Raw genomic sequence first — 24,239 nt, 5'->3', positions numbered from 1 at the left:
ATTTTCGACAGCGTTCTCGGGATTTACTCGTGTGACAGCGGCAGCTTTTATCCCATTCCAAAAACATAAAGCCAAGCCACGGTGCCGCCGAAGCCCGCCCCCACGTTGTTTCGTAAATCCTATTAGCGTTGTTTTTTTCTCTCGCTCTCCGGTTGCGCCGCCGCCTGCACTAAAACAATAATAATAATAATAATAATACAATACAGCCGACGACTGGCTTCTCGTGTACACATTATATATATAAGCGTTCTGCCGTTGCCGCCGCCGCTACTGCTCCTGTCCCCGGTCGTATCGAACACGCGAAATCCTGCTGTGCACATCATTATGTACATATATGATATATATTATGTACTTGCGTTCGTATGCCATATATATATATATATGATATTATATACTATATAGTTGTAGTTAGGTATATAAACACACACGCACACAATATTATACTACGGCTCGGTGACCGCGCGCCTCCTGGGCACGTTATTGATTTCGGACGACCCTTTTTTCCGTACCTATATATACGTATGTTGTAGCGACACGATGGCCTATAGTAGTTTTCGTACGTAAGCAATAATTATATTGTATATATAGTCCTCTGGGCGATTTATCGCAAATGTGACGGATTGCGCAACACGCACGCCACTGCCGCTGCTTTTGCTACTGACGCGCTGCACGCACGCACACGTATAAAGTACTATATACGTATAATCGGATGTGTGTGTGTGTGTGTGTGTGTGTGTGTGTGTGTGTGTGTGTGTGTGTGCGCGCGCATGTAATGATATCGCGTGTGGCCCCCTCGCCGCCCCTTGCCCCTACCGTTCTGTCGCACGCTGCGTGTCCCGATGACGAAAACGACTGCGATGCGCTACAACTACGACATAGGCGTGTAACATCACGGCCACCGTCTATCCGGGCACCGCCGTCGTCGTCGTCGTTGGCGCACACATATCATAAATTCATAATATTATTTAATACCTATTATAACCGCGCTGCTACTTTTCTTCTCTATTATTATGGGTTTTGTAATAATTGCTGGTTCACTGTTGCCGGTGTTGTCGTCGTTGTCACCCGTCGCCCCTAATTCGGCCGCGGGATAGGAGACGTTGTCGACACGGAATGCTTCCGAAAAAAAAAAACCGTTTCGGATCGTTTATCGAAAACAACTTCTATAGTTCTGACACTCTGCACCGGGTCATTTTCATGACGCGACGTGTCGTGCACACACTTGTCAATTCAGGGGCGTATACATATTATACATAGTGATAAAGGTCATGTGTTTTTTTTCGGAGAAGGGTGATGGAGTAAAACAATTTCTTAAATTCGGCGCGAGCTGTGTTTTGTAAATAGCGGATGATACTTTTCGAGTATATTTTTTGTACAATGTTAGACACTTTTTATAAAAAAAATTCCGAAACTTTAAGGCAAGGAGAGCTGGGAAGACTGGAATCCCTGCGATCCGCCTCCCCGAATACGCTCTTGCATCGTGGCATGTACCACAGTGTGTCATAAGCACACGTAATATTACCACCGTGGATAAAATACGATTATCACAGTTACTACACGCCAGTAATAATAATAATATAAATTATGACGCTAACACGCTCAAAGTATTGTTACACGAACTCGCACCGGCCGGGTTACAGACAGTGATAGGCGGTATACCGCGATGTGCACAGTATGACTATATATCATGATATTGTGTATATAATATAATATTATAATATTATGTTGTGTAGACGTCTGCTGCTGTTAAACACGCCGCGTACGTTGTACGGTATCACTACGAGCACAGCGTACTACTACACATACGTACGTACACATTATATACATGCACACAACGCGTTATATTATCCCCTACAACGAAGTGTTATTGTTTTATCTCTCTCTCTCTCTCTCTCCCTCTCTCTCCCTCTCTCCCCCTCTCTCCCTCTATCCGTACGAATGTACGATATTATTACAATACGATATGTAATATCTCTCCATACTATACTACTACTACTACTACTACAACTGCCTAATAATAATAATAATAATTCGACTGCTACCATAATATATTGTATTATAGCCGTGTAGTACTCGTGTGGTGTCGTTTCCACTAGCGCAACGGACGCCGGGCGCGTGCGCGCTACCACGAATAATTGATTTTTACCACCTGTGGAACGCACAACACGCGCGCGCACACGTACACCGAACGGCGCTGCTGATTCGGACTGTTCTATATTATAACAATAATACACACACACATACACATACTGCGTCGACAACGACGATATATAATATTATTATTATAACAACATGCCCGCGTACGAAGAATAATGCTCGTGTTTAAAAGGAAAAAAGTAAAAAAAATTCGGTTTGTGGAGAGGGGACAGTTTTGTTTTTTTTTTTCATGTGTGCAGTGTGCGCCGTTTCGATTTCAAGTCGTCACCACGTTAAACGAAGATAGTTCTCGCGTGTATACGTCTCACAATATTATTCGTATACATGACATAATTATATAATATATTTGGTACATATTGAAGTATAAACGAGGCATTCCAAAATTATCTATCCTATTTCAGTTGTGTAAATCTTGAACTCGTACTCCGTAGTTGGTGCTGTGACGAACTATATCTGTTTAAACTATAACTATATTTATTACCATCTGAAGAAGGGATTCTCAAGGTTTTTCGACTACCGGTTGGTTGCATTGAGGAACACCAGATCCGAGTGAAGCGTTTCGATCAGTTGCTATTGAAATTCTAACTGATAAATTTAAGCACTCTTATTTACTTTTGACCACCATATGTTTTTTGGACCTTCCGGTCTGCAATTCTTTCTTTGGGAGTTCACATAAGACAATGTTTATGTACCCCCCCCCCCCCCCCCCCAACACACATCCTTTCGAGAAATTTTAGTGAACTGAAGTTGCCCTATAAACGTCATCAACTTTAAATGCTTCAACAGGTTTATGAAAAATGTTAATTTCGCTCAGATGTTTGTTGTGCAACTGTGTAAGTAAGGCCACTTTTAAAGGTTGCAATTGCTTTGTCGGCGTTGTCGCATTGAACATTTGTAAACATTGTAATAAAACTTAATGTAATTGCTAACTTATAAAACTCATCTTAACTTGTAATTACTCAAATTGCACAGTAAGTATAACTCGTGTTTGGTACCCGCGGTGTTACATCGGTGGTTATCCTTCTCGATCGTATATCGTGCACACCCCTATTTTCATCTCGTAGTTCAAGCCGGACCGACGCTCACAAGTGTGTATAATATAGTTACCTACCGCATCATTGACTCACAATTTTTGTCGTATATATTATCAAAATAATAAGTTATTATCTACAGTTATAATCGTTTTTTAGACACACACAAAAGTTTGATTTTATGATTTAAAATGTAGCTGAAACCATATTGTCCTCATTTAACGTGCCTAAATTACAGTGTTGTTTACCTTGTACGTACGTAATGACATCATATTATTCTGCCTGATAAACACGAAGGTCTATTCTCTCAAAGCTATACACGCCAAACTTGCACAATTAAGAAAATTATTTCTATTTTGTGGTGGTATACTGTGTACATAATATAATATATTAAGTATATACTTACGTTTCGAATTAAAATTGCTCTCATCACACGATGCATTTGTCACTGAAAAGAGCTACTATAGGTTGAAATTACTTTATACAGTATAATATACAAATATATAAACGTGTGTGTTTAATATATCATACAAGTATATACTCGTATAATAATGTATATTAAACATTAAATTTGATAAATTATGAAGTATCGATATACATTATAATTTCATTAGAAGTTTACGAAATATTAAGTTTTTAGCTGTGAATTTAGTAGTAAATTGGAAATATACGTTTTATACCACTGCGAGGACCAAGTTAAGTTACTTCTTAAAACATAATTATTAGTTGTTATGTATATGTATCAATATTTATTGACGATGCGTTTCAAAAATCATAGTTTAAATGGAAAATAAAATAAAACAATTCTGATTGTGTTTGTTGTGCAGGCCATTATATAGGTACACATGTCATAAATGTGCGTTGGTCAATGAATAATTATATATTTATATTATACACATTTACCTGTCATCGAATATCAAGTTCACGCAGCGGTTAACGACTTGTATTTCTGTATTCGTAATTCTCAGTTGGATATATTCGAAAAATATAAACTTGCATATACCCATTATACCCATGTTCTAAACATATACATATACATTTTACATACGTATATTATATATTTCACGAATAGAAATATTCTTCTCGCCGAACTAATTTCAACGTTTTTGATATTAATTATTAACTAGTAATCATTATTTTATCATTTTAAAAACAATTAACTATTTAATTCTATTGTTTAAAACAATTAACTATTTAATTATATTTAAAAAAAAAATTAAATTAAATCATTTAACACAAGATATAGCTGCACAAGTAAACAAATAGTTACTATCGATTTGACATATATAAACTGTTCACATTAAGGATAATTTAAGTTTATAGAAACATTAAGTAATTATGTGTATATTTAAATTATTCTAACTAAAGTTTAAAACTGTTTCAAAACAGTTAAAATAATTTATCCTCGAAAAAAATAATTGTTTTCGTGTTATATAGGTACCTAATTTATTAACAATTATGTTTTTAAAGTATAACATTGCTGTCGAATAACATACAATATCATCTTAACTCTGAAGTAAGAACTAATTTTATAAATTATTATACTTTAAAATATATTGTGCGTATATTTCAATGTTTGCTATATGATTGCACGTTTATAAGTGTTTCATTAATTTCTCAACTTGCCCGTGCAAAAGCGTGCAGTAACTGTATCATCACTCTCTTTTATCCTTAAATAATTGTTCTATGAATTTTAATGTTTTTAACAATACTTATTAATTCCATTATAGTTTCAAATAGGTATACGTACTTAGATAATTTATACAATTTACAGAATAACATGTGGTGAAACAAACGTCTTTGCTCAAATAAAAATCACACTTTTTTACTGTTAATTATTAAGTGCACTTAAGCTATTATTTTTATGCATCTGAATCAAGATTTGAACGAGTAGTTTCTGAGTTACCAAACTTAATAACAGTTTTAAGTAGGTACATAAAATATAATATTTAGTCTAGTATACTTATTATACTCGGTAAATTCTTATAAATTATAATGAATTTTAATTAATTACTAAACTTTAGATCATCATGGACTACAATCCCCTTATCATATAAATCTATAATAATATCATGGTCTAACTTAACTATTATCTTTTTTTTTTTGTTTTTAACCGACAGCAGAGAAGGGTTTGTTTGCACAATATTACTCCTCTGCTGCCATCGTTTATTGATGAGAACTATCATCTTTAGTAGTTTAGTATCTACATAAAGTTTAATTTACTCAGAAACTACTCTTTAAAATTTGATGTAAGTATGTGCATCAAAATGTTAAAAAAAAAATTTCTGTCAAACAATTAGTATAGACTATATGACGTAGTAAACTTAGTCACAGGGCTTTAGATGGTAAAAAAAAAAAATCAAAGTATAATAGTATAATCAATATATACCTTAAAATATATCAATAAATTCCAAAAATCTGAGTTTGAGAAATTCACAATATTTAAGATGAGCATGCTTAGAAAATCACCCTGTATTACAAGGTAAAATCAAGTTAAAATTTAAATTTACGTTAACAATATTAAACGTTGTCTTACTTTGTTGACTTTATCAGATAAATAAGTTCAAAGGGTTTTATTATACTATACTACAATGTAATTTACTCAGTAAAATGTCAATAGAAAAAGATATTGTACACTATTGAAGTTATTAAGTCTAACGAATCTATTAAAATAATAATTTTCGTATTTAGATTAGAAAGCAATTTATTATTTTTTCGTTGGATCAAATAGGACACGACGCCATTAAATATCACAATAATTAAAAATTATTCAATGGTAAAATTACAATTTTCATGTCGTAATGTCTCTACAATAACGCTAAGGTCGACTGTAATAATAATTATTTTTAAGTGGGGTACCATGCCGTAGTGACGAACTATACAATAATTCCATCCACGAAATTTCTCGATATAGTTGATTTAATTACAAAACGAAACGATAGCGACGGTTAATTGTCAGTAATAAGTAATAACTACCGTGTATTCTCCAAGAAGATAATGGGCCCCACTGATTAAGTTTGTGTGGGGCCCTTATAATATAATATATTAGTATTGTTGTAAGATGAATCGTTTAAAGTAACATTGATGTCGCAATATATCGCTGTTCAAAACGTTTTAACATCTTAACGGTGCACGTTAGCGGTTTATGTGTATACTGTATAGGTACTGTTTAATATAATATAATATAATAATATTTGTCGGAGAAAAAAAGCGATTTTGTGTGGCGTTAAGTTTTTACATTCTTTGCATAATATAATATAATATACTCATAAAGTCATAATATTAGACCTATATATATATATAATATACATATATGAATAATGTATATGTGTTGTTATGATACTATCACGCTGTCGAGTTGGTGCTTTTTTGAGGTGTAAAATATTTTGTTCTCGCGAGAGTCATTTTTGCAGAGAATGTTAGTCAAAAACTGTTCATTCGTTCAACTTAGTACGCACCGCACGACCCCCTACCACGCTTGGCTACCGTCCGTCGTCGTATATCTCAGGCCTCCTCCGCCCTCCGGCCATATATTTGTTTATATATATAGGTATATAATGTATAACCTATCTATAATAATATTATTATTATATATAACCTCCGTGGGCACACCAGCTTGGAAATTGAATTTAGGCGACGTCAACCCCGACGAGGAGGACGGTTTTTCGATTACGCGCGCCCGTCGGCTGTCGGCCGCCGCCGAGCGTCCGTATCGATTCGGCGGCGGTGGCGTAGGCGTTTCTGCTGAGCGAATTATAGGGTTAAGAAACTTCTCGCGCGTCTGGTTCGTTAGCCGTCGCCGCTGGTTCGTTTATCGCGGCAACGCGTGTGTGACGTCGTAACGTGGTTTGTGTTCACTGTAAACGGACAACGCAATATCATATAGTGGCCGGTCGATTGACATTTATTTTTTTACGATTATAACATTCTAAAATCTGTTTGTCCGAGTTAATGAATGCCTAACTAAATGAATATTCATATGATACCTGGTACGCGATAATATATTTTAGAAGTTGACACGTCGTACTCTACGAGGTTAGAATCTTATAAGAAAATGTATAGTAAAACTTGTTAAACTCAACCGATTTTCTCAGGTCTTCCGTTGGTACACCTATCAGTCGTATTTCGTGTTATCTCGATTTGTGTGTACCTAGGTATGTGTTATTGTTTACAATATCATTACATACACCTTCTTATCTAGTATACTATATAATAACGTCAAACAGTCGGGTGGTCGTACGATATAAAAATAACAAACGCGATGCGGTCATGACACCAAACGATTGGTTTATATCAAGTTCAAATTTCGAATCAAACTGTTTTTCTTATCGTACTTTGGACTCTTTTTTTTTTTTTTTACCGTAGCCTCAATAGCGTTTGACATACCATTTATGAAGTACCGATGCGCGGACGTTTCCTATCGGCTTATTGTGTAGATATAGGTGTATTATACTATTATTCGACTGTTCGTAGTGTCAGCTATAGATCTCTTAGATTATTTTATACGATTTGTAGGTATATCCTCCGTATGTGCTAGACATAAAACCCCACATAAAACCATGAGACGTCGTTTTTGAAAATCCACAAAACTCTTGTGATGACCATATTTCTGGATTATTTCGGGATGTATTGTGTGTGTATGGATTACGCCGTTTACGGGCCTCTGTATGTCTATGTATAATAATATATATAAAGTTCGCTTCCGTTTTTTGGTGGTGGAGGGGGGGGAGAAACCCCCGTGGATAAAAATTTACGTTTTCCGAGGCTCGTGTGTGGTGGTAGTGGTGGTGCTGGTGTGGTATGGTGGTCGTTATTGTGGTGGTGGTAGTGGCGGCGGCGGCGGCGGTCGTCGTCGTCCGACGCGGAAAATCCATAAAAACCGAGAAAAAAAGGAAACGGGCAACTCCCTCGGGCAAAACGGGAATACGTGGTGCTGGTGGGCGGGCGAGTGGATAGAGTTGTGTAATAATATAAGCGCGGGAAAAAGGCGGCGGTGGTGCGTTACATTATCATATATTACTATATACGGCGTGTACAGCGTGCCGCGTACAGAGCGCCATCTGAACAATCCAATATATTATTATTATTATTATTATTATATGCGGTGAGCCACGTGTTGAGTCACGTGTAGCCGACCGCCGCCAGTGCACCACACGAGAGGAATTCGTGCGCGATATGCGTGTGTGTATGTGTCGTCTCCGCGCGGTGACGTGCGTGACGGACACACGGTTTCCGCGAGATGAAAATGGTAAAAACAGCGTTTCTGTTGTGATAAATGACAATATATTACCATGTTGTAGTGTGTACACACGGGCGCGCAATAACAACATAATAATATCGCGCGACCGCGTTCCATTAATATTGTTATCATATTATAATAATTAATATTTATACGGTTAAAATAAAAACATCGCGATTTTTGTGCTGCAGTGAGCGAATTTTTTTTTTTTTTTTTTTTTATTATTATTCAACTTTTTACATAAATTTTTTTGTTCTCGTTTCATACTGATCGTTGCAATTTTTTTTCGCATCGTTTGCTAGTACGCCCTGCAGTTACGTACATTTTTTGAAACATCATTATTATAATAAGCCTTAAAATTTCATTTTAGGTCAAGCATTTGTATTTATATATGTGAATTAAAAAAAAAACGCTATACACACGTTTTTTTTTCTATTTTAAAAATATAATATAATCATAAGCATTTTGCAGATGTTCAATGTTCAACCGGCTTATCTTTTAAAACAGATTTTTCATTTTTAAAAGGGTTTTAAATAATCTTTTCACATTCACATCGACAGTCCGGTAATATTATTGCATATGTGTACATAATATATTCTTTAATACATACCAATCTATATTATATAGGTAGCCAATATTGAATATTATATTAATATACAATAATATATGATATTTATAATTTATCGAATCGATAAACGTTAATCGGATTACATGTGCGAATCGTTCGATATTGTTGTTGGTACCTATACCTACGTCCTACATAATTCACCATAGTATACCGGTATATCACTCAAGTGCGCACAGTATTATATTATCATATATCTATGTACATTTTTTTTATACGTATTTCGTATGCTGAGAGGGGCGAGTATAGTTGTAAACATACATATCAATACATTGTATAATACTACAATAGTAATAATAATAATTATGTCGGGCGCGCTCGTTAACATATTTTGTTATCATTGTGGGTCAGGCAGTCGGAACAAAAAGGGTTTTGCAACCGGTCCTCAGAAGTTTGATGTGGCCGATGTTCTGACGAGAATATCAAACCTGTTGCTGGCTTGCTGATGTATTTCACGTGCACTGGTGCACGCATGGCAGTAGCGGATTTAAGATTTTCTCGTTGGGAAGAGGACATATATTTGTATATGTACATAAACACATAATAATATTATACCTACACTTCCCCTGACAAGAAAGCCATTTTTTTTGGCCTAGAGCGGGAGATGTGACCCTTCTCCCTCCTCCTCCTCATAGATGCACCACTTTTAGGTGTGGTTCTGAGTAGATCCTGTGCCGCCCACTCTACGACTAACTCACTCAATGAGTAGTTTAAAGTTTTATCGTAATAATATTTCATTAGGCATGCATCGCCTCCCTCCCCCACCCATCACTCAATAACGAATATTTACGGACTTCATTTTATTTGTCTAAATCGACGATTTAAAATTGTGTTAACTACAATGTTTTAATATATATATATTAACTGGTCTATTGTATGTACCTCGATTATCACGCGTTTGTAATATAATATCACATATGTGATTCTGCAGAATAATTAATTCTGTGATAATTGTATGTATATAATTGATGATAACGCTCGAACTCCTCTCTATCTGATTCCTCTTCCGCCCGGCATCGTAGTAGTACGCATGTAATATTATTATAGTTGAGCAATCAAATCGCGTCCGAGTTGAAAAGGGCATTGCTTTTTTTCGTTCTCTTATCTTTATCAGACGTTTACTCTGCAGCTTGGCATAATAACTATTATACTATATTACTATGGTTATCGTTGGTCGCGTTTTATTATTTTATTTATTTTAATGTGGTCTTAAGCATTCAAACGAATGGTGTTTTGTTCACTGCAGCGTGTGTATTGTCAAATGTATTATACTTGTATAATATATAATATGAGAAAACGTTTATTAAAAAAATTGTTGATTCGTATATTATTATTGTATGTCAACGTATTTTGTATTTTGATAAATAATACATCTTAAGTTTTGCATTCATGGGATGGAAATTTAATATAATATTATAATATCTGTTTTATATTATTATTCCACTCATTGCGGTCAACTTATAATGCAAACCTTAGTATTTTTTTTTTATTAGCTTTTTGAAATTAATAATAATAATAATAATAATATCTAATAATATTTATTTGACACCAATTACAATTATAAGATAAATAAATAAAAGTACAAAGAATATTTAAAGCATTGGTTCTCTTTTCAAAAGCAAGCTTGTGCTTATAATTACAATTATAGCTAAACAATTATAGAAACCTTAGTATTTAAATGTACCTATTAATAATATTAATTTTTCAAGATAAATGTTCATAATATTGAATATAATGCTTTTATAGAATAGGTACCTATGCAAAACTAATTGTTCAAAACTTTAAGAATTCATGTGCTCAAGCTAGCTGTTGGATCATTCTATATTTTTGTGGTTTTAGACCAAAAATTTGGAAGGTTATAGTTTATGTAGGTACTTCCTGATGTTCGATTCCTATATATTTCCACTGGTAAATAAGTTGATAATTGATTGGGAAATTTTAAGTAGCATTTAAAATATTTTTGAAGTTTAAGTGATTTTAGCTCTCTCACATCACTAATGTCGACATTAATGCATACACAACACACATTACTCATAGGCATTCCACAATTCCATACATATATATAGTAAATTGCCAATACTCCAAATTGTCTGTTTCAAATTCTAATAGCCTTAATAAAATCCATCTGGTGATAAATAATAACTATATAATTACTAATTGCGCAAATCAACCATCAGATGTGTGTATAGTAACAGCTAACAAATTAATGTTGTGTGTTTCATTCTGGTATTCTGATTTAAATGTCATTCACATTCAACAGGGGCAGTGTAATATAAAATGTACCTAATATTAGATTGTATTATATAAATCGACTAAATAATGTACGCTGTAAATCGGTTCGATCTATTTATCAGTATCATAAAGCAGAAGCTCGTTTGATCGGCAAACTACCAATTTTATTCAACGAAGTTGTAGGCATACATAGATATTTAGTGTATAATAACGCCAGTATTCGTGCATGTATTTTTTACTGTGTAAATGGACAAACACAATATGATATTATTATATCATTTTAAACCAGTATCGTCATTATTGTCGTGATGAGACAAAATAGAAACTTCAAATCGTTTACCCTTTTTGCAATTTGTACCCGCGTGATTTGATCCTTATAGACTCTCAGCATGTGGTGTAACATCTTAGTGTAAGGATTGACGTTATATGACAATATATGTTTATGTATATATGAGTACGGTGTGTATAAAATTATATAATACGTAAAATTGACCCCAATCTCTTGTGGAGCGTGACGCGATACGACACCAAGAAAAAAACGTCGGCAATAAAAGGTTTGAGCATCAATAGGGGGGAGAACTCGTCAAATAGTGCGGTAACAAAATTATTGTCAGCTTCACGTCACTAAGTATAATGTTGTACGTATATGTTGCAGTATGTGCTCTCTAAAATATTTTTTATTGATTCTTTACAATCTGAACATATTGTGTTATTATAATTTATTATGTTCTCCTTCAAATATATTGTTCAGAAATCCGATAGGCCAAGTGCTTAATATTTCATGAGATTAAGTTCTGAAGAAAATAATAACAATAGTAAGGAAAGAGTTGAGTGTAAAGATTGTGAAACGTATAACCATAACGTGACATTCCCACATAAAAACATACATTTTACGACCTCAAAATAGGGACGTACTCATTCAAAATATCTAAAAAACTATCGTTTTCTCTTTTTTTTTCTCCGGATCATTACACATATGTATATACTATACGACATAATAAGTTGTGTAAACATATCGTACGCATACCTAATCATACGCAGCATGGTATATGTACGGGATCTGTGTACTGACCCTGCAGAGCCAATCGAGGAGCTATTATGATTTGCAACATTCAATAATTACAACATCTTCGATGACATAGTGCAAATAACATAGTATTTAAATCAATTTCTAATTCGCCCCTTCGCGCATTTTGTATACACTTATATAAAATACGATACTGACCATAATATTTTTGGGAAAATATGCTGCAGAAGGCCGTCGTTACAGTGTTCCTAATATTGTATACATACCATCACTTAGGCTTGCGGACGCCACTATATTGAACCGTAAACACTCGCGAGACATTACAATTTTAGACATGAATCATGATAAAACTCTTACCATATAGGTATTTTGTTATTTGTAGGGACAGCTATAGTACATCGACAGTATATAATATTTTGTACACTGCTCTCTAAACAATGATATTAAATGATTGACCGACACCGATAATGATCGTCGCACCCTGGCTCCGGGGCACCCGTGTGAATCGATGAGCCATAATAGGTATAATAGCTCACATAATATATAAGTGCGTTTCCGGGCGCCATATAGCCGTCGCCGCCCCTATGTCTGTAATATATTGCATTTCGGTCGTAGGACATACTGCCGACCTTACTGCACTGATGCACTTCCGACCTACGCGCGTTTCCGTTTTCCCGCCGTGGCGTGCAGTGCGCAACTGCATGCACAAGCGCTGGACCCCCGAGTAGCTCGTATACGTATTTATATGGCCGATATATAGGTATTATATCATTATTTATTATATGCGTGTATACGAATCCACGAATACGGAGGGTGAATAAAAAAGTAAAAAGCCGTAGTAAATATTATACACTTTGTTGTTGTTTACATAGCGTGCGGTCGGAGTCGTCGTATATTATATATTATGTACAATACGTTAGACAGAGGAGGGACAGTGGTTGGATTTATTAACGGTAAAACGATCGGTGGACGCCCTCAACACCCTATGATGATGGCTAGCCGCTTTCGTATTTATAAATATATATAATCGTAACGAAATAATTTAATAACCTAACGTTGTTATAAGTATATACACGAAAGCTTTGAGCATTTTTAAAAGGATATAATTTAAGACAGCTATATGCATTATTAACATAATACGCCTACTTAAACCTCTAGTGGATTTAATATTTATGGATGTCTATTATGTCATTTTGTTATAATAACATACGCGTTGTATAAATAATTAATCTTCTCACTCGTCAAAGTATGGTCACCCATGTCGTCGTCTCACGCGTGTTTTCTCGTATGACATGAGATGTGATTTTTGGCGCGTCGACGCCGCCTAATCCATTATTTTGCGTGTGCATTTTTTCGCGCAAATAAACTGCTCGTTTTTCGACTTTGATAGATGCGTACTAAGTTGCAGTACTGTGGCGATTTTTTATTCGCGACGAAAAACATGCAATTCTAAATTCGCACACACGTCGCACATTATATACTATATTGTCTGTACACCCGACGATGGCGTATATCGACATCGTTTTCCGTAAAATAATAATAATAATAACAACAACAATAATCGTTACTGCGACGTGTGGTGTTTGACGAATATGGTAGCGATTTTTTTATTTTTTTGCGTGCGCACACGCCGCGGTGTTAGATTCGCGGCGGCGGGAGAGACGAAACGGGCGAGGAAAAAAATAACAATATAACATAATATATATGCATGCATGTATGTATAAAAAAAATAAAATGTTTATATAGACTCTCTTATTCTCGTCGTCGTTAATAATTCTCGGCCTGTCGGTGCATATTATTACTATATTATATATGCTCGTATACATCATGCGTGTGTGTTGCGTATAATATATAATCTATGTAATATTCATATATACATGGTATATACAGTATATTATCCAGCATATAACAGCGTACATATAATATAGCAGTTATGAAAAGTACCTACGTGATGCTTTTTTAATTTTAAATTGGAAGACTTCGACGACAATGATGTAACACTGTGGGGCGGCTGCGGAAACGTCGTTCTGTGTCGGTGAGCGTTCCACGTGGGGAGGGGAAGGGGGGGGGGGCGAAGGGGGTTGTCGAACTGACGCGGCTGCTGCTATATAGGAGTTTGCGTCGCACATATTGTTGTAGAATTATGTATACCTTCGCCGATCGTTACAATGTACTCGGGCAGAAATAATTATCTTTGAGCCGGGCTCACACATTTGCAGTTTTTAAAAGCCTCGAGAATAACTTGCTTTTATGCAATTTTTAAAAGTATCTTAAATATTCATCGTACATAGTTATGTGTCCAAGAGGTATGTCAATCAGCTTACAAGATATAACATTCAAGAGCGTATTGCATGCGTATTGTCGTATTCAGATTCGTACAATTTCGTTCAGCCATCATGCGCAAAATAGCTGGTAACGCATGCGAGCAATATGGTTGTATAGACGTGAACTTGGCTTTTCTTGTATTAGGTAGACATTGACATTTTATCATTTATACATTTATATTTTATATTGATATTGCATTGTGGCCGAAATCATCGGGGCAAAATTTGCACACGGAAATCATATTATTTTTTTTTTTTGGTTCATTCGTCATTGTAGTAGGTACACATATTTATTATTATGAACTGCAGTGTCGTTTATCGTTACTGCAGGACGTGTGTGTATTTATTTTATATTCAGTTCTAACTGACCGGTTAAATAAATGTACATTTTTTCCCGAACGCCTATCGGTTGTATGGTATAGGTACCTATAATATCATGTTGTTATACGAATGTATAATATGATATCGGTGTATACCGGAAATACGTTTACGCGAGGCCAAAGCGCACCCGTGTTATGTTTAAATTTATAGTAATATATTGGCAGTATATATTATTTGTTTTTGCAGCCGTCTGCGATTTTTCTTTTGCGGATTGTGACGGTCCGCTGTCGTCGAAAACCGTTTTCGATATACCTGTCATAATCGTTTTTTTTTTTGGGGCTGAGAGAAAAAGATAATTTTACGATAATTCGTATATAATATACAAAGCATAATATGCTGCGATCCGATTTAAAAGACACTTAATTCGACATTTTCGATTAATCGTTTCCAAGAATATGTATACGCCAATTAGACTATTCGTTGTCTGATCGATGTCGGTAAATTTGAATTTAATTTTGATTTAAATGGTCTGGGAGAATAAAAAAAAGATTAAAACTTCGTTAATTAATGCTGGTATAGGTATTTATTTAGTACTTATAATATATTTTATAAAAATAATTCATTAAATCGAAATAAGGTGGAATCTCGAACTGATTCCATGTCACCGATTCATCAACATAAACTTACTGTCAGTAATGAGTATATAAATATATAATACACTACTTATATATTATATACTATTTATATTATGTTTGTATAAGCGCCGATCTTATGTATATTGTGTATAATGTATTATATTCTAAAATAATATCTATGATACATAAATACATAGTCTACCTACCCGACAGGTTAAAGGACCTTTTATAATCAGCATTAGGACAGGATTTTTTGCGATCTCGAATATATTGGTTTTGAAAATAGTTCAATTAGATGTACAACAATTTGGTAACAGTTTCCCTTTTCTTATATTGGCGTATGGCGTTGGTGTTTTAAATTATTTTTCATAATAGTAACTCAACAAATGATTTACTATGAACAACTATTTTCTTAATAACATATAGTAATGAGTATAACTATGATCATAACTAAAATGTATTATTTAAATTTCCTTTTTAATACCCGAGCCTACATAATACTACTTTGAATAAAATACATTAAAAAATAACCGTGATGTAGTAGCGGGTTTCTAGTGTATCTTGTCATTGAATAGGTCACTATAAATTGTAATGGATGTGTTAAATTTGAATTCAATGCTAAATCATTCCATACAAAAAACGTTTGTGAGCGGAAATACCGTGTCAACCTCTAAGTACCCATATTTTATCATTTATTTATACTACTATTAGTATTACGGAAGTTTAACTAATTTTTGAAAATAGCGCCTAATTTACCATATGATAATTATTTATTATATACTAATAACATGTTTACTAAAAAAAATATGTGCTCGAAATTTCACCCGAGAAATAAATCTGCTGAAAAATAACTGGTAATACCTATCCCTAATTTTATAAAAATTTGAACTTTGAATGTCTATAAAAAATCATACACTTTTTGAGGAATTTTGTATTAATTTTTCGAGGTTTAACCTTGTAATTAAATTGTCTGGTCTTGTTTGATTGAAAAATTATAACGGACAAAACTAAAATATATTAAGCTGTAACAGGTACCTACATCTCTCACTTCGCTAAAAATCGTATATACACTTATCAACAAAAAAATAGATGCTCAATATGCTCTTCGATATTTAAGGAATCCATAGTATATAGGTTACCATCATGAAATTTTTATGATGTGTATTGTGGATATTATTACATACTATAATAACAATTTGATAAAATTGGATTTCAATTGGATAAAATAAGAATTGGCGGTGTAGTGACTTTTATCTCGCCTATATACTCTCACCGTGAAAACGCCTTATTGCTGTGTATATTTATAAATCCTAGTTACTTAATATACTATACTTTACAGTCTATAAAATCGTCTATTTAATTAATATATTATTATAAATCCCTATGGATTTACGCTGGTACATAATATATCTCTGGGATTCTGAAATGGCGTGATGCACCCTGCAGGTCATATACAAAAAATCAAATGTCCCCTCCTCTATACATATCACCAAGTCTTAACAGATGAGTTACAGGGATTTGCTCTTGATTTTTTGAAATTGATAATTTTTTTGATCTATCCCATCACTTCGAATAATAAATAAATTTTTTTCTAAATGTATATCACACTCTTAACGTATAATATATATCCGTATATATTATATTGCGGTGTAATGGATTTTCCCTTTTTCTTTCCTCATTTTTCCCCTTTTTTCTGTCACTCCCCTCCTCCCACTCGTTCTCTCTCTCTCTCTCTCGTGCGCACACCTCTGCTCTCTCTGTGGGCTGACCGGATTGATTTTTACAAGTGGCGGGACTTTTCACACGCACGCCGGATCCGTTATAGAGTCTCGACATTTTAACCAAAAACCCATCTCTCTGAAAATATAATATTATTTTTCAGGTCAGAAAACTATGATGAAGGTAATATTTTAAAGTTATATACCTAGTAAATTATATAATCATCCGGATTAACCTGCGGGTTATCGATTCGCTCGAGTTATTTAATTAATCATTAATCAATAAACATATTATTATTTTAACTCACATTTCCAATTTTTTGTTTTATGAGTTTGTTGCTTATGTTTTGTGAAATCTAAAGTATCAACTATTAAACATTACCTATTAATTTTTTATATCTGTCAAGTTTATTAGGTACATTTCATTTTACTGTTTAATAAATTGTATACCAGAAAATAAACATTATAATCACTTCAGAATACCTATCTGATATAAATATAATATCAATTAGGTTCAACAAATTTTGTTTAATTAATGTCTGATTTTATATCTATTTATAAAGTCTACAAATGTAATTTGTTGTTTACACTGTTTATTTAAATACATTTTACAGTTTAATTAATTCATTACTGATGAACTTTAATTGATTTATGATAATAAATTAAATATTCGTGATATGTGTAGGTTATGTACTGAGATATTGAACAAAATATGATGAAATATTTTAGCCAATTTCAGTCAGTTACCTTTTTTTAATGGACTATTGTGGCTTATGAAAAATAAATTGTATATTTTATACCTAAATAAATTAACAAAACTATACAATTTGTTTGATCGAATTTTAATTTTAATTTTTTTTTTAAAGAAAACTTAACAGAATTTTATTAATTCCCTGTACGTTTCAGATACGATTGGTACTTTGTGAATTATTATAGGTACAGAAAATTAGGAATTTAGGATTTTTGGACTATATAAAATACAAATTACCAACCGAGCATTATTATTTCTTATACATTTGAAACCCATATGTCCAAAACCTATTGTAGATTAATAAAGTAAATATTGCAATTATATCAACATATTATATATAGGTATATTAATAATAATAACTATTTATAAATTATAAGAAATAATTAAAATCAGTTTCGATTAATATAAAAAAATCGTCACGTGTTTTCTTTGTTTAGTACTTTTTGTATTTTAGCTTACATCGAATGCCGATGTTATTATAATAATTATTCAAATTATTATGATCCGATCATTTTCGGAATTCTCCATGATAACCAAATAATTAGTTATTAGAATTAGATTATTTCAGAAAGATAAAAATATTACCATTATATAGTACACAATAATATAGTACCTAAGTACCTTTATACATTTTTACATAATGCTTATATGTATACTTATAATTTATATCGATTGATAAGCTTTAAACATGAGTTCGTTGTGAAAAAGTAATTAACTGCAGTTTTAGAAAATCTTAAAATTTGACGAACTAGTATGAAATTAATTTTATAATTTTAAATATATTTTATTACTAAATGTTTAATTTATTCACTTTTAAAATAATCTGTTTGGGTGTAACCCGAGAGTTAAATTATTAAATTAGGCCGAAGGAGATTTAAACGTCGTCGCCCCAACCGGTAGGTAAAAACACTGGTTAATCACACGTCTAATTGTATAATATTATCCCTCAGCAACTACTTAATTAAGTCGGGTGAAAATTGGTGAAATGAACAGCTGTACTCATAATATTTTAATGGAATACCAAGACGAGAATCTCATAAATGTATAATGTGGAGATATATTTTTTGAATGAAAAAAAAAGCGAAAAGATTAAAGGGGGAAATGTATATTGCAGCAGTAATCTCGAATATTCACTAATACCTATATAATGGTCGGAAAGTTTTAAAAGTATTCTGCAATTATATATATATATTTTTAAGAAATACACGATGATTTTTCTGGATTTAAATCGCCTGCACAGATAGTCGCAATAAAACATTTTAATTTTAGACTATATAAATACCTACTGCAGGATAAAATATGAAAGGGCCAAAGGGGAAACGAAAAGTGATCGACGGGGATTATAGTATATAAACCGCGGAACGTCGTCTGTCAAAAAAGATTTGCCGTACGTTTCGTTAAATGTATATCGTAATATCGTATTAAACGTATTGCGTACGTACAATGAAAATAAGTTTTAGGATATAATATTATGTTGTTATTAAGCAGATTGCCCGTTCCTTAACCTTTGCATGCCACGAGTGTCACCGTATTTTCTCTTTGAATTGGATTATACAATATAGGAGTGCCATTATATCGTTATATTATACATTGCTTTTCTACATATTTCGCGTTTTACCCGAATCGCGCTGTATACTATATTATATTAGGTATAGTACGAGGTCCGACCACGTATATCGTATATTATTATTTATTTCTGCAGTAATAATTAAACTAAGAAATCATGTAAGTATATAATATTATAAGCTAGAGTGGGCCGTGGTTTTAAGATCGTATTAACGTATTACCAAATAATAAATATTACTGTACCCATTATACCTATTAATAATGAACATAATGTCTCATCAATTATTATACTGTGAATAATTATTGTATTATACTCATTTTCCTGTCGTCGCGCGTGTTTCAGAAGTTACAAGACGTCGTTGATCAATTAGAAAAATCGGCGTGCGGTCGGCGCCAAGACGAAGTTGACGGTTTCGGTGAAGGAAAGCTGCGACAAGATCACGGTGAGATATCGGAACACCAAGATCACGGTGCGGAATACGTGCCACCGCCTCTCGGTCACCGTGACGGTCAAGCTGCAGGCATCGACGCACCGCGGGGACGGTTGATCGCCGGCTGTGACGTCCCGTCGATCGTCACCGGTCCGGCTCCCATCTATCCGGCCATCCGCGCTTCGCCCAGTCCCACCACATCCACCATCACCACCAGCCGCTTGCAGCTGCAGCAGTGTCTCCAGCATCCTAAGGTCGAGGGATCGACGACGTCTTCTGCCCGACCGGAAGTCATGTTGCAACAGTATCAGCAACAACCGGATTACACGCCCTACGGCGGCATCGGGTACGGTGCGCAGCCCAACGCCGGTTACTTCAACTATGCCGCCACCGAGTCGTCCTGGTACGGTTCGCCGTCGTCAGGTGCCGCCGATCACGCGCAAATGGTGAGTAGTGGTCCAAAGTGTTTAAACGTAGGTACCGCTGTACAACTGTAAGATAGTAAGTACGGTAAGTAATATAGATACCCCTATAGGATTGCACGTGTGTTTTGAGGCTTAGGAGCGAGTCGAACACGAATATTGTGTGTCGTCTCGGTCTTATAGTACCGCATAATGTACCAACAATTACGTTAAGTAGTTTCAAATGTTGTGTTGTTAGCCCTATATTACTAAACCTAAAGGTAATACTGTGCTCTCGTTGTTTTTTTACGGTATTTTAATTTTAAGTGAGTTTCGAGTATGAAAATATTAATAAATGTTTGAATAACTCGCTTAAAAATGATAATATTCGCAATATTGTAAAAAAAAAAACCAACGACAGATAATGTTCTCGCCTTTGTATTCACTATAACTGTTGTTCAGCTAACGTCTAATACAAAATTGGAACCGCCGAACGCAGATTTGCTGTTTTGTCCTATGTTAGACGGATACGCACGTGTTACAGTGTTTATCGAAAGTATAGTTAAGTTCAATCTGTGATCGTCGGTTTACTGTCGTTGAACTTTTGTCATCGCTATTATCGTTTACGCGTATCGCGCAAAATATTTTAATAACAATAATAATTTTATATGCGTACGTTTTAATATCGCAGTTGTGCATTATAAGTTATAACCTATAGTACGCCCGGGTGCCCGACGATAAGAATAATGTAATATTATTATGTTATCGCTGCAAAATGCGAGAAACGCGTTGAATTATTCGTCTTATGTTTGCGTTTAAATTTGTGTTTCAGCATGCCGGTTTATCACATAACGCGTGCAACACACATATCGGCGGCGACAGTACAGGAAACTTCCTGAACCATGGTTATCATCAGGCTACGTCGACAGGTTAATTTCGTTCCAAATAATATTATTATTATTACATTATATTCTATCTCTCGCACAAATTCGAGCACACAATTGTGTTCGCTCTACAGCGGCGATGTTACCTATACACGTATTATACCGACTGAGGCGTATACTATTATGGTTTCCATTTATGTTGTGCAAATGACGTTATCTGTATAATTTATGCGCGTACGTCATATTATAATCTTTGCAGGAGCGTCGACGTCTTCGGCAGAATCGTTCGCCGCCAACAACCATCCGGTGTCCCAGGCCGACATGGCAGACCCAATGGCCGAGTTCTTGGGCGGCCACCAAAACATGACCGAAAACGATAAGATCATCAAGGTAAGTCCGACGAAACCTACTGTGAAAAACCTGTACTATTCCATTTCCTATACCATGCACATATTATATTATAGTGTAACGATTAACGATGTATTTTGTACACACCGTCCGCACTATAGCTGTCGTCCGTCCACGCATTAACGCCACGTGCACGTTTCTATATTATTTATTTCTATATAGTTCGTCGAGCGTGGTGATCCGTCCGCCATCCATTCCTTCCCCGTCCGCGTCCGCATACATTCCCGTTTGGCATCCGTCGCTAAGGCTAATATTTATAATATACCTATTCTACTATGTTCCGCAAGTGTTAGTAAAACGAGAAAACCATTTGTTTTTTTCCATGCCGATTTCACAGGAGGAGTCCATAGACTGGCTCTCGACCATCATAAACGACCAAGTCGTCGATCACGGCACCCGGTCCGACGCTTGTGATGGGGGCGGTGGAGGTGTGGCGGGCTCAGGTGGCAACGGCAAACTCGTCGGTGACTTAACGTGCGAGGGCAGGGAGTCCAACGGCCGGTTGCCCAACTTTCACCAGGCCTTCGGGTCCACCGAGATAGGCAGGTTCTCGCAGCACGAGTACTACGAACCGCCTAAAGACACGGCAATCGGCGAATGTCAGTCGGCCGGTCGGTCGGGCTCGGCCGCCGCACAACAGCCCGGCGTCGGGACGTCGCAGCGATCCGACGAACAGCACGCGGCGGCGGCGGCGGCAGCGTCGTCGTCGTCGTCGTACGAACCACCGCGGCAACAGAACAGGCGTGGACGCGCGCAGCGCGGTGGCGGCCAAAATAGGCGCAACAAGCAGACCAGAACGGCAGCCGCCGCCGCCGCGGCGGCTGCTGCCGTTGCCGCCCAACAGTACGCGGGTTACGACGTGACCGGTGCCGCGGTGGGCAGGCACCAGGTACCTCCGTACCACCACCAAGACCCGTACAACCGGAACCATCATCATCACGCCCAACAGCAGCGGTACCACCAAGAATACCATCACCAAAACCAACAGACGCCGTACCAGAACCACCAACAGGAGTATTACAGGCCGTACGACCGGATGCATTACCAGCAACAACAGCAGCCGTTGCCATCGAACCAGTACTACAACAGCAGCAACGGTAACAACAACGGGGGTGGAGGCGGTGGCAGCAACGGCAACATCAACATCAACAGCAGTAACCGGGAACAGTCGTACGCTGGCGGATACAACCGGTTTCACTCGTGCTGCTCTACCGAGCACATAGCCAGGCCCAGTCATCACCACAACTACGGTCCGGGCCAGTACTACGGTGATTACAACACCTACAACCAGTGGTGATGAGAAGTCCTCATCATCTCGCCGCCGCCGCCGTGTCGTAAAATATCGTTTTTAACGTCGTTCTAAAAAAAAAAAAAAATAATAATAAAGGTATGTTTTGTTCGTGCGCACCAACAACGGCGGGTGTGCCTTTCAAACACCCCCTCCCCCAAACCCAGTCACCCCAACCCCTATCAGATACAAAAATAATATTTATCAAATTAATATTTTTAACTCACTATCTGTGATACGATGACGATGGTAATACACGGTATAACGATTATTTCATGTATTATTATCACACGTTATTGTGCAACAACAAAATTTGTGGCTTAAATGCGAGTAGTAAATGTCGTTTTTTTTTTCTCGGACACTCAACGAGTCAATTATAACGTCGAAAACGAAATTCCCGATTTGTATGTTTAAATAATCCTCTCGTGACACGTCTTACAACAGCACTTGGCGTGTAAAAACGGTAACTCGATGTCCTATTTAAAATGAAAACTTTATGACTTTATATAACTATATTCAAAACAATATTATTATTGTTGCATTAATTAATATAATAATATGTCGAACAAAAACCGAGCTCGCGGTCGCTGCGTCCCACACGACCGACAACGACATTATTGTGCGCATGGACACCGAAATCGTAGGGCTCGAGAGATCTATAGTATTTATGTGAAATTACAACGTGGTGCCAGAGAAGACTTTCGGTATTGTCAGATCCGTGGATCTTGGATCCTCCGGCGTGCAGTGTCGTCCTCATAACACGCGTGTGTTCTTCCCCCCCAAACGCGGAAAGGGAGAAAACAAACCGCGACGACGAAGGTCTTGTCTCGTTTCGATGTTTTACTATCGTATAATTTACATTATAGTGTTTAAGTCGTTGTGCCTTATTAATTAACGGTTAATGTTGTAAAATGCACCATTATATTATTATTATTATTATTATTATTAAATTATGAATAAATTATATATTACTGTATAAAATAATATTATCGATAGCATATTTTTTTTTTACATATATAATTATTATATTATATTATAAGACATAATATAATTGGCGAGCGAATCCGCGTTTAAAAGTCCGGTGCCGGCAGTTTTATTTACATTTTGTTTTCATTAATGTATTGTTCAGTTTTGTTTTCCGATTCCGTTTGTATATTAAAATATAATGATATATCGTATCCGTATTGCTGGTAAGAGGGAG

At 35.5% G+C, this 24,239-nt stretch overlaps 1 protein-coding gene across 1 annotated transcript in view; it reads left to right on the top strand.

Moving 5' to 3' along the window:
- Window positions 1-24,022, top strand: part of LOC132938033 (uncharacterized) — a 67,575-nt gene extending 43,553 nt beyond the window's left edge. The window contains exons 4-7 of the mRNA XM_061004693.1: window positions 19,970-20,503; window positions 21,291-21,387; window positions 21,602-21,732; window positions 22,088-24,022. Coding sequence (XP_060860676.1) covers window positions 19,970-20,503; window positions 21,291-21,387; window positions 21,602-21,732; window positions 22,088-23,047 — 1,722 coding nt within the window. The 3' untranslated portion in view covers window positions 23,048-24,022. The remainder of the gene's footprint in view (window positions 1-19,969; window positions 20,504-21,290; window positions 21,388-21,601; window positions 21,733-22,087) is intronic.
- The last annotated feature ends 217 nt before the right edge of the window (window positions 24,023-24,239 follow it).

Source organism: Metopolophium dirhodum, chromosome 2 (genome assembly GCF_019925205.1).
Source record: "Metopolophium dirhodum isolate CAU chromosome 2, ASM1992520v1, whole genome shotgun sequence".
In the NCBI taxonomy this organism is placed as follows: domain Eukaryota; kingdom Metazoa; phylum Arthropoda; class Insecta; order Hemiptera; family Aphididae; genus Metopolophium; species Metopolophium dirhodum.
Note: the sequence above shows the minus strand (reverse complement) of the source record. Positions and strands in the feature narration are given on the sequence as shown.